Below are 12,798 nucleotides of genomic sequence, written 5' to 3'. Positions count from 1 at the left end.
CCTTCCTCCTCTCCCCTCCCGTTGGTGAAAAGAATTCCCTGATTTGAAGGCTCCGCAAGGCGGGAGAGTTCGGGGGCTGGCCCGAAGTAATGTGACAAACGGTTCCAGGCTAGCTCTCTGACGATGGGGAGGTGTTTAGTTGGTAGTCCGACGACGTACCGAATCGGGAGTCCAACACTGTGTGCGTAAATGCATTCACCTACGCTACCCCAAAAAAAAAAAACCAGACAAAGGAGTTACCCCAACACTATAGCTGAGAGAACTTTGTCTCATCGAAAATTTAAGCGGCTGAAAAGAGTTGACTTCTTGTACCTCGGAAAGGTGTTTGCACTAGCGTCGATTTGAAAAGTTTGCTATTTTTTTAAATATTTATATAAATAAAAAATTCAAAAAAAGCTTACTAAATTCAATTTTTTTTAAGTGTTTAACAAAAAGTATCCTCTTGGTTTAGGTTCACCCGAAATACGTAGATTAACAAGTTGTCCTATATAAATTCAGGTCAGGCGTCTTTCGCACAGAGATCATCTTGACAATTAGTCAGTAAATTAGCAAAAATAGGTTTCCACCACAGGATAATAGATCATAATTTGGAATCTTAATAAGGGTTGTGGTTAGTATCAGCAGCTTTATTTGTTAAGCAATGTCTTTCTCTGTCGGTCAACTTCAGGAACCATGTACCAGTCCGAGTCTGCGAAAATTTGAATGGATTTGAATAGCAAAATCTTCTCTTATGTTTCCAAAGATGACGGTCGATTCCCGAGATGAAACGTTGCAGGCTATATCCTTTATGAAGACTTTCTTGACTAGGCATGGTGCCTACTGCGAGCATTACTCGTAAATTCATCTACACTAACCACAGAACTGTGCTCTTTAATTGGTGTTCCATAAAAATGATGAAGCCGGGACTCCATGTAAGCTCCCTGGACCTCAAACTGTTTTGTTCCCTTCTTATACAGAATCTACTCAACCTTTCAAAACCCTCGAAAAATCAACACCTCGGATAAATTATAAGCTAAATAGTGTGCATGTCAGGAAAAAAGTCCTATTCATTTTTTTTTCATTAGATCTAGATTAGAAACTATTTGAGATACATAAAAATAAAGCTGACATGCACCCTAGTTAGTCCATGTATCTTCTTCCTGCGTAAGAATTAAAAATTAACTAAATCTAATGGCTGAACATTAAAGTGTTAATTCGAACAAGTTTGTGGATAATACAACGTTCTGTTGGTGGGATTGGGTTATAGAAGCCATAAAAGAACCAGGAAATCGACACACTGAGCCCCGTGTGTCTTGCTTTGTTGTTGCAACGCTAATTTAATTGTGTTCTCTTAATTTTATCATCGTTTTATACAAATTTAACCAATAATCCCTAATGTTTACAGTCTAATGTTAAATTTTGGTTATATTTCATATTCATATCATTTATATGTTTTCTATTTAATGTTTGTTTAATATCCTAGTGTGTATACGTATAAATTCATATAAAAAATTATTATCCCTTTGGGTTAACACTTTTCATTTCTTGGGAAATTGCATTTTTCAGAAACTTATCTTTTGACGTTTCATCTGCTCGGACACAATACATTTTATCTGTACAAAGTATTGAGAATTGAAAATATATTCGCAAGGATGTAGCGATTTAAAGTGGAATTTGGAGGTTTCCGTTGTCACTGAATTTCTTGAACCGAAAAAGATGAAAAGATAAGAAATCTGGAAAGTAAAATTTATATTCACTCTCAGATAATGAGCGTTTTAGGATATATGTTTACTGGATCTATGAAGGTCCAATTTTTTAAACCCTCGAAAACTAAAGCCGTTTCTCGGCTCAACCTAGTTTATCATTTACATACCCTGTGCAGAGCACATGAAGGTTTTCTCTGCAAAATTATTAATTTTCATGAATTGCTTGAAAAAATACAACATTTCTAAGGATTCTAGCCAGAAGCTCATTTCAAGTCCGTCAGCAACTTCCAAATTCCGCTCTAAACCCCTCCGTACAGAAGTCATCGTGAACATATGCGTATATAATATATTTATCATAAGTGGGCCTTTTACAATATGTGTATAAAAAGGGGTTGAACAGAAGAAGCAGTCAAGGAAAATATAAAGACCACATCCACCACAACATCCCCAGCTAGTAATATCTTTGGCTACAGAAGTACATTTTGAGAGACGAACATGATACACGAAAAGGTTATCAGCAGTAGATTCAGATGGAAGGATACCAAAACAATCCTACTAACGGGATTCGATGATGAGCCGAATACAGGAAAATGAATTTCTTCGGGTTCACTCAACTCCTCCTCCTCCTCGTCCACGGAATTGGTCATAGTCTTGTAGCGTAATGTAAAATTCACCTTGAACATTGCCTCGGCTACACCACCTGGCGACGATACGATAAAATAAAATGTACGTGGCACCCGTTCGTGCATACTAACGTACGTCAAGCGAGCTTCCTTGCAAAAAGGTGTCGGAAGATCCTAGAAAGGACAAGAGATAGAAGATAAAGTTAGTTGTCGTCTTTTTTTTCATCGTTTTTCATTTTTCTTCGCTCCTATTTTTTGATGGTAGTTGAGTAGCGGGAATAAATCGTAAAAAAATTTATCTTCCTATTTCAGGAAGATAAAAAATTCGTATTTCAGCTTGTACTTACCGTGACACCATATGCCAGGACTGTGCTCCCGTATTGGTTGCCGGGTGTGTAAACTCGATCCCCATGGAGCCAACGAGCTGCGTGTGCGGGTGGATTAGCACAAAATTCGACCGACAAATGCAGTGGTGATCCGGGATAAGCCACAGGTGTGGCATTTCTCGCTACTGCAGTGGGTGCTCCTGGAAATAGAAAAGATAAAATAGCAGCCTTTACTTTTTTAATAGTTTTGAATACATTTTTCACAATAGAAACCATAGAATGTTTGCATTGGGATTTGCTTTGTGGATGCATACATGACCTGGTTTTGGTTGCGAATTAAAAAGACTGTTTCCAGTTGATTCGTATACGAACTGGCTAGCAGCCAGGATATGAAAAACTACATAATACCCATTTTGAATGAGTGAAATCTAATAACGGAATATTTCCGGAATTTGATGAAATGGACCAATATCGAATGACCTGAAAACAAAAATTCCTCTCTCTGTTGTAGAATCTATAGTTAAAATACTGCACAGATTTTCCAGATTCGAATTACGCGCAGGTAATATACGGAAACCGCAACTAAAATGAATATCCTTGGACGTCACGCACCAGGTCAATTTATGAATTAGGTCATTTTCGGGGTTTAATTCCCCTGATCCCTGTTCAGACATACACAAAATTCACATGTGGGCTACGTTTTTATAGCAATTTGGTAATCAATTACACTCACTAATATCTGCACGGCATCCAAATATTAGATTTTATCTTTCCAGTACAATTGTCCATTTTCTTACATTATGCCTTTTTGAAACAGCTACGCTCCTCTTCAAGAGGCTTCCTCCCTTGGAACTTTCTCAGCCTTACTGACAAAGTTCCAGGACTGCCTTTATATCTATCTGGTCTAAGAACCTTGGATCCGATCTAACAAAATCCCGAAAGATCCCCAAGATCGAAGGCATGTGTCTTCATTTAGAATTTGCTAGAAGGAAACATGCAGGGACAATTCTGTACCCAGGGTCTGGCTACGAAAAACTTCCAATATTAGGTTAATGCCAAGAGGAGAAATGTCGTACTTCGCTCTGTGTACTTACCCTGGGATTCGTCATGTTCTCAAAGATCTGGTAACGCACGCCTAATCGAAAGGTCTTGAACTCTTAATGCATCTTTAGAGGAAAGAAACTATTTACTTTCATCACTTCAGATACTCTCATGACTGGGACGTCGAGCGGGCCCCCGCGTTCATCGTACCCAGAAGGGATCAATTAACTAACCTAACAATCGGTATTTCGAAGATGATAGAGTTAACTAGAGACTGCTAGACGAAATCTCACGGTTAGATTATCGTTACGTACAATTAAACCTGACAACTGCGGACGAATAGACTACAATGAATAGACAGAATCTTGTAAAAGCAGATGGAACAACGTTCAGTGCACGTCTTGACAATAAAATTTAGCTGACTAGCCGGCTCAAATTACTTTGCTGGTAGAAGCTCAATTGCAAACTCTGAATCGCACACTTCTAAAAGTGCTTGGAAGATGCGATAAAACGATTCCCTACCAGAAACAAGAATGGAGGATGTCAACTAGAGTTATGTTTTCAAAAGAAATGAGAATGAGGACAAGTTCCACTTTAGAAACTCGCAGAGTGAATATGAAAATCCTTTAGCACTTACTGCAAGGAACGACTAGGCCATAGAATCTCTTCTCATTTGGGAACACCTGACATAGGTGTCATCTATCGAGAGATACTAGGGTATAGACCACCTAGAGCGACTATTTTTGTAACATGTCTTGCTCTAGACTACGTGCCAACCTCTTGATAGAAGGTTAAGCTAGTCTTCATAGTAAAAGCTTGGAAACATGCCCCTTTAAACCCAAAGCACTTCAGACAAACTAGCTTACGATCACTGTTGACAACATGTAGTGTTCTTTGGTCGTAGTCATTCAATGAAATAAAGCATGCTTACCAGAGTGGATAGTCCAATGAATCTCCTCTCAAGTGCTTGATTTATAAGATAGAATACGCAACTCTGAACAATGAGGTCGCGGTGGAGACGGATACGTAAGGAGCGGACTGACATTGAAGGAGCTTTTGACTGTGCGGTCAAAGGGTAGTATAGGTCCCAGGGCGAAACGTGGATTGGTACCCACGATGGAGCATAAAACCTGGGAAATGCCTGCTGAAACAACACCAACAGCTCTACTACCAAACCCTATCTCCACTTCCACGTGGTGACCGCTGGGAGCTCTTTCTTAATGAAAAGCTGCAAACGGAGAAGGATGAAGGCGAGTCCCCCGCGCCTAAAAACGGGACAAATTGTACCAACTGGTCCTCCAGGTTGGGGGTTGGGTAGGGCTGACAACCCTACACGGAAAACCGATGTTACGAAGCCACGAAAGGAGCCTCGGACAGGACGGACCCGGCAACGACAACGGATCAATGATTTGCGCATTTTCTCATGGAACGTTCGCTCCCTGTACAGAGATGAAGCTGTTAAGCAACTAGCCGATACCCTGTCCCAATATAGGGTTGATATAACACCGATGCAAGAGATGGGATGGACAGGGACCGGTTTCCTGGAGAAGAGCCACTACACCATATATTATAGCGGTAGTAAACCATGTGCTCGGAGTAGGTTTCTTAGTCAGCCAAAAAATGAAACTTGCTGTTATCGGCTTTGAAAAATAAGCGCAAGGCTACGCACTCTGCGCTTGCGAGGCAAGTTTAGAAATATAAGCCTCATCAACGTTCACGCCCCTACAGAGGAGACGGCAGAGTCGGAGAAGGATACCTTCTACGAGGCAGTAGAACGAACCCTCGAAGCCTGTCCCAGATGTGATATCAAAATCATACTTGGGGATTTTAACAGCCAAGTAGAGACGGAGCCCATTTTCAAGCGATACGTTGGCTCCCATAGCTTACACGAGAAAACAAATGATAACGGACTGCGGATTATTCGATTAGCAGGGTCACACGAAATGGTTGTTGGCAGTACCTGGTTTGGAAAGCGGTCCACAAACGTACATGGGCCTCTCCAGACGGGGCCACTTTCAACCAAATTGACCACGTGTTGATCGAACGCCGCCACCTCTCAGCCTTGATGAATGTCAGAACAAAATGGGGGGGCTAATATAGACTCGGATCACTATCTCGTTGGCATGGTGCTCCGAGCTCGAATAACAACACCACCCGGAATCCCCTCTGACAATCAGGTGAGAGTGAACACTGAAGCCATCCACAACACAACCCTCTGCGACACCTATAAGAGGGAAATGGATGCCGCAATAACCGCAGTCAACAGAGGACCTGGAGATGAAGCATCAACAAATGATCTTCACAATCACCTGAAGAACGTTATCATGGATACGGCCATAAACATACTTGGCCCCAGCCGCAAAAGGAGTCGGAATGGCTGGTTTGACGATGAATGTAAGCTAGCAACGGAATGGAAGAATGCCGCATACCGAGTAATGTTGCATTCTCAAAGAACGCGGGCACGCACAGAGACTTACCACGAACTCCCTCGAGCAGAGAAGCGACCTCACAGACGGAAAAAGGAAGCCCGGGAGAACCAACAAGTCTGTGAACTGGAAAAGTACAGGGAGCAACCGCACCAGGCGCGCAAGTTTTACCAACAAGTCAGTAGGATGAAGCCTTATACACCTCGATGATCATCCTGCCGAAACAAAGAGGGAAATATGATTTCCGACAGAATGGGCATACTAGAGCGATAGGTTGAGTACTTTGATGAACTACTGAACAACCAGAACATCGGCGAGTTGGAGGTCCCGCCAACTGAAGACGACGGACAAATACTGCCACCACCAAGTTTAGGAGAAACAGTCCGTGCAATTCATCGGCTAAAAAATCATAAGTCGCCAGGAGCCGATGGAATTACAGCCGAATTTGTCAAATATGAAGGCGACCAGTTACACCAAGTGGTTCATCAACTTGTGCTCAAGGTATGGGACAGCAAATAATTGCCTGACGATAGGCAACGAGGCATTATCTGTCTCATACATAAAAATGGAGATATCACACAGTGCAGCAATTATAGAGGTATCACGTTGCTGAGTACCATCTATAAGATATTCTCCACTATCTTACTAGGCCGGATAGGCCCATACGCCCAGAACATCATTGGCCCATACCAAAGAGGCTTCACTCCAGGCAAATCAGCAACAGATCAGATTTTCTCTCTACGGCAAGCGATGGAGAAACTGTTGGAATATGGACAACAGTTGCACCATTTGTTTATCGACTTTAAAGCCGCATATGATAGCATAGCCAGGGAAAAATTGTACACGGCCATGGGAGAATTCGGCATCCCGACGAAATTAATTAGACTGACTAGGCTGACCCTGACCAATGTGCGAGGCCAGATAAAAGCAGCAGGATCACTCTCAAGACCATTCGACATCAACAACGGTCTACGACAAGGGGATGTCCTATCATGCGTCCTCTTTAATCTGGCCCTCGAGAAAGTGATCCGTGATGCTGAGGTAACTGCAAGAGGTACGATCCTCTTCAAGTCCACCCAACTACTGGCCTATGCTGACGATATCGACATCATGGGAAGAACCACCCGAGACGTACAAGATCGAACAGGGGGTAATCGGCGCGAGATCTTGGGCTGTACATCAATGAAGGCAAGACAAAATATATGGTGGCAATGTCAGCACCGAAGACGAATCAATCAACAACATCAAACCGCACTGGTCAAACACGGAGAAGAATAAGGATAGGAGAATACAACTTTTAGACCGTTGACAATTTCTCCGATTTAGGGTCGAAAGTCACAACCGATAACAACTACGATGATGAAATCCGCGCACGGTTGTTGTCAGCCAACAGAGCCGATTTCAGCTTACAAAAACTGTTCCACTCGAAGCGTCTCACCATAGGGTCAAAGCTCTTACTGTACAAGACTATGATCTGGCCAGTCCTGATGTATTCCTCGGAAACTTGGGTTCTTAGCAAGAAAAATTGCGAACTCTTGGCCGCGTTCGAGAGAAGAATCCACCGAAGAATTTTTGGCCCCCTACATGAGGATGGACGATTTCGTAGCTTACACACTGACGAAATCTATGAGCGATACCATGACCGAATAAAATCCGGCTCAATAGGTTACGGTGTGTGGGTCACTTAATCCGTATGGATGAGGATGATCCCACCCGGAAAGTCTATAAGGGAAATATCTATGGTAGAAAAAGAGGACGAGGCAGACCCTGCCTAAGATGGAGCGATAGAGTAGGTCAGGACGCCAGACAGCTTTTAGGGATATCGAATTGGTGGACCTCGGCGCAAAACCGGGATGTCTGGAGTTCCTTTTTAAAGCAGGCCTAGACCGGATACCGGTTGTAGCGCCGTTGATGATGATGATGATCACTGTGCGTCCTTTCAAATACTTTTCGATTGCAACTGAACTGAGCTCTGGAAAGCGAATTGTTGAAATCCAACACTGTGGTTTAGTGAGTTCTTCAATCGAGTGACTGAGGAGCGTAGAACATCATTTACTGGCGAGGAAGCACAACTATTCTAATATGGAAAATCAAAGCAAGCCCCGCATAATGTTCAAACTACCTTCCGATCCGAATGATGATCCATATCATGAAGATTTTTGAACAATTTTTCACAAAAAAATTTGAGATATGGTTCTAATAACCATGAACCAAGTTGTGTTTGTCAACAACTGTGGAACTGCAGATCAATTTCTGAATTAGGTTACTTTTGTGGTATAATTGCTTTGCTCGTGATCTCTGGTCAGACATATACAAAAATCACATGAGAGCCGCATTTTCACAGCAATTTGATAACTGCACATCAACATCCAAATATTGGACTTTATCTTTTTGGGACATTTCTTGCCTCTCAGAAAAGGATAATTGATAATAAATGTTTCCTATTTTGTCTAGAAGTTTGTTTGTTCATTTTCTTAAATTGTGCTTTTGAGAAAAGTTGCGAACTTCTTCAAGACGATTCCTTGTTACTGGCAGCAAGGCTGACAAAGTTCTATTGCTGCTTTTATATATTTCTGGCACAAGAACCATAGATTCCGTTGAACAAAATTTGTTGTATTGAATTAGTTAAGGGGACTAGGATTTTGAAAGATCCGCAAGACCGACAGTCTGTGACCTCATGTAGAATTTGTTTGAAGCAACCACGCTGAGATAATTTTGTACCCAGGATATAGCTACGGTCAAGTCACAATACCAAGAGGATAAATGTCACAGTTGGTTTTGTATACTTCCCCATTGACTCTCTGTATCCTCCGCCGATGCAAGAACCCAAGAATCTTGTAACGTATGCAAATTCGAGTGGTTGAAATCTTATTAGGTTATCATGCGAACGCTCAACACAATTGCTGAGGAAGAAGGTGACACATGCTTAATTTAGGAAAACTATTTATATGTACTTTCGTCACTTCTGCTGGTCTCATGACTGGAAGCGTGGGGCATGCCGCTGCGTTTATCAGACCCAGAAGGATTGAAGTAATAAACCTAACAATCTACATCTGACACGCAAAGATGATAAAATTGATTAGAGACCAACGGTTGCTAGGGGAAGTTTCACGATCGTACGATCGTTACAAAGAACTTAGTCTGACAACTGCAGGCGAACATATTGCAGTACATAGAAAAAATATTAGGAAAACGGATGGGTGAGCTTCTTGGTAATAAAATGCAGCTACCTAGCCAGCAAAGAGTTATTTTGCTGATAGTGGCTCAATTGGAAACTCTGAATCGCACACTTTAGAAAGTGCTTGAAAGAGGCTTGTCTTACCACCTCCATCATATGCGATAAAACGATTCCTCAAGGGAAATAAGGGCTGAAAAATCTCAGGAAATCAGCTAGATGATTTTTAAAAAATTAGGACTAGTTAAATTTCAGGAACTCGCAGAGTGAATATGAAAGACTAACATGGAGATGGAGGTGAAAATCCGATAGCACATACTGTAAAGAACCACTAGTTCCCCTAAAGGAGAGTATAGAGCACCTAGAGTGATTTATAACAAATATTTTCCTACCACGTCTTGCTCAGTCCTACGTGTCGACCTCTTGGTGGAAGGTTAAGGTCAAAATAAACTCTGGTAAGGATGACTCTTCAAACTTAAAGAACTTCGGGCAATTCAAATACATAGAAATTCAGAAGATGAAATGTCCGGACTGCTTAGTGGTCACATTCGTGAGAAAGGGCTCAGGTTGAATGAAAGCCGACACGTTTATCTGCGTGAAAACGCCTGCGAGTCTGCTTCCAATTTCTTTATTGGCAATATAGAGGAGGCAACTTTTAGAAATAAGTACGGATTGGGGGTTTCTCGGAAAGGCATTTTTTGGATATACGCCTTTCCAAAAACTTTGCGTTGCTGTCCGAGAGCATGATGACGTACTTCAGTGGAGGGAACCTCAGCTATGCAAAAGCAGAGATTATCTTGCGTTCATGCAGGTCATGATCGCTAGGCTGCTGAAAGGAAGTAAATACCGAACTTCCTAGCATTTGGTATACTTTAGGACGGCTCCATAAATAATATCTCCTATCATAGTATTGGATGATCTACTAGTAAACAACAATGAAAGTACACGTGGCATTCTTTTGTTTATTCAGACGCAACTATTTGGGTCTTTCACGTAGCAGGAGTAATATCCCAGCAAATGTACTTCAAGCAGAATTGAAAAGAAGCCATTTTTAAGATTTTCTTTGCAAACGATACAATTTTCTGTCGGGGATCTCAAGACACCTAAGGTGAAATATCTTTTATGTCGCATTGCATCACCTGAGGCATCATTCTTGGGCATAACAGCCAAATACCAACTATGCAGCGAAAAGAATAGGATCAGATTGAAAACCAGTGGGCTAAATACAGATATTGGGAAGTTACTAAACACACAATTTCATTACATTGAAATACAAGAGGTTGTCAATGCGTCCGTCCCAGTGCCACTCAGGAAAATTCAAGGATGAACCTAAAATGTGTGGGAATAGCGAGGAGCGAGATATTACCAGTGTGAAGGTGATGGCAAAGATTGCTACAAACATGTGACTTGTCCATCAGTAGAAAGTGTAGAAAAATGCTGTAACGACAGTTCAAAAGCAGCTTAGGCACTGCGACTTCTCTTGTATTCTCCCCAAGGTCTATAGATGGGGAAAATTTAACAGGGGCCGAATAAAATAGCTGGCGTGGTGGTTTCATTTTTTGGCATCGGGGATATTGCGTATTGTTACCATCAGGATTTGTGTGAGAGTGGTAGAAAAGGGGATTCTAGAGGTCAAAATATGCGAAATTCAAACTGATGCGATGCTATTCGCTTCTAAGGTAAAAATATCTTCCCCGCCCTGGCCAGACGAATGAAGTTAAATATTTAAGTATGATACTACATACTAAATTCAGCTGGAAAAGACACATCCTTAAGAAGAAGGAAGACTTAAATGCCAAGTGCTGATACCATAAGTTACTAATTTACAAGTAGATGCTAAAGCCCATATGGACGTACACCATACTGCTTTGTGGCTGGACAAAAAACACTAACTTGAAAATCGTAAAACCTTTCTAAAATAAAGTTCCAAAAAGCATTCATTGTATATTACTTCATGAGGATCTGCATCGAAGACTGGAAACAAATGGTTAGTGACATCATCAAAGAGCATATCACAAGTCTAAGGAGTCAACTAAAAAAGTATAGACAAATGATTTACTATCATAAAGGACGAACTGCGTAACTTTTGAGGAATAGCCAGTTCCATAACTAAACCAACCAAAATGCTGAGGGTGTATGCTGTACTATGCAAAAGAAGCTCTCCATCAGTCGAAGCTTGGCTGCTGCCAGAGATGGATTTAATGAGCAAAAGTCCCACAATCTCAAGGCACGTGAGTTTTGGGGTTAATTTTTTAGAGGTTTCTTCGTAAAACAGAGAAAATAGGACCATTGACGGGCGGCACACGCAAGCTCTATCGGTACACAGTGAAGAAATTGCTGCATTCATCTCCGCTTGCAGTGCCCATCTACCTGGTGATTATATGCTCTCTTCACCTGTTAGCGGATGCAACACTGCCATGATGCTCCCTTTCGAGGCCGATATTAGGTATTTTCTGGAGAAAACAGCAACATGGTTTCTATGATCATGATACATTTCGGAGAATGGGGAGCATTTCGTTTTTAACTGCTAGAAATTGACGCCGGGGTTTTGTTCTTATCCGAGAATATCATAGATCACATGCTAGCCTCGGAAACAACTTAGAAGGGGTGGAAAAATTCATCGAGGCGACCCACAATCTGCTGAGGAAGAAGGAGCTTCGAACGAAAGTGGTAGGCTTTGGACCTTTCCACCTTCCAACGAAATAAACAAAACCTTAAGAAAAAGTATTTTTTTCGGATCGTGGTTTCTTATATAGCTTTAAGTCCAGCTAGATACGACATTGCTAGTTTCGATACCTTTTTTTGTCTATTTTTTATCTATTGGTTGTGCTTCCATAAATAACGATTCAACCTTTTAAGGAGTATTATATTGTGTACAGGTTGTGCATCACAAATAATAAATATTCAAGGATGGTAAGGAATTGCATCACGCACTGCCAGCTGTTTGACGCAATTCTTCTCTTGGCTATGGATGTGTTACGTAAGCTTTAGATCATTTAAAAATCACGTGGCTTTTGGCAAGGAGTGATGCTTTCTTTCTGAAATGAGGTTCAGTTATAAATAAATTAGATCCTAATAAATCCGCTTTCATAACTCCACCCCCACGAAGGAAAATATAACTCTGCAAATGACCAAATAAATAAGATAAATCTTCAACTTGAAATATAAATGGAACGATAATTTCATCACATGATTACCAACAAATTAAAGTCACAAGTACCACAATCATGCCGTGCCATCCGAAAGCAATTAAGTCAAGCACTCTTGGAGGCCAGATGCCATAACACCCTTGAATTAAAACCGCAGCCATATTTAGATCTGAGGAAGTTGCCGGTTTGAATTTTACAGGTACCAAGTCACCTCTCTTGCTCCTTTACCCTGTTACACCTGCTCCACTTCTAATTCCTTAGATGGAGGTAGATCCTGAAGTGAAAATGTTCCTTTCTGAAATGCATTTCTCGAGCCGTTATTGAGCCATTTCCTCTTCGGAAGTGTCGACCTTTAGGCAGATAGTCTATCCCA

At 41.4% G+C, this 12,798-nt stretch overlaps 1 protein-coding gene across 1 annotated transcript in view; it reads right to left on the bottom strand.

Annotated features, from left to right (window-relative positions):
* Positions 1 to 252: 252 nt before the first annotated feature.
* The window catches only part of LOC119656106, a 558,620-nt gene continuing 546,074 nt past the window's right edge, over positions 253 to 12,798 (bottom strand). Inside the window, exons 10-11 of the mRNA XM_038062421.1 lie at positions 2,656 to 2,834; positions 253 to 2,482 (exon numbers count right to left, since the gene is read on the bottom strand). Of these exons, the coding sequence (XP_037918349.1) occupies positions 2,153 to 2,482; positions 2,656 to 2,834 (509 nt within the window). The 3' untranslated portion in view covers positions 253 to 2,152. The remainder of the gene's footprint in view (positions 2,483 to 2,655; positions 2,835 to 12,798) is intronic.

This window comes from Hermetia illucens, chromosome 4, assembly GCF_905115235.1.
Source record: "Hermetia illucens chromosome 4, iHerIll2.2.curated.20191125, whole genome shotgun sequence".
NCBI lineage: Eukaryota > Metazoa > Arthropoda > Insecta > Diptera > Stratiomyidae > Hermetia > Hermetia illucens.
The sequence above is the reverse complement of the archived record's forward strand: the minus strand, read 5'-3'. Positions and strand labels throughout refer to the sequence as shown.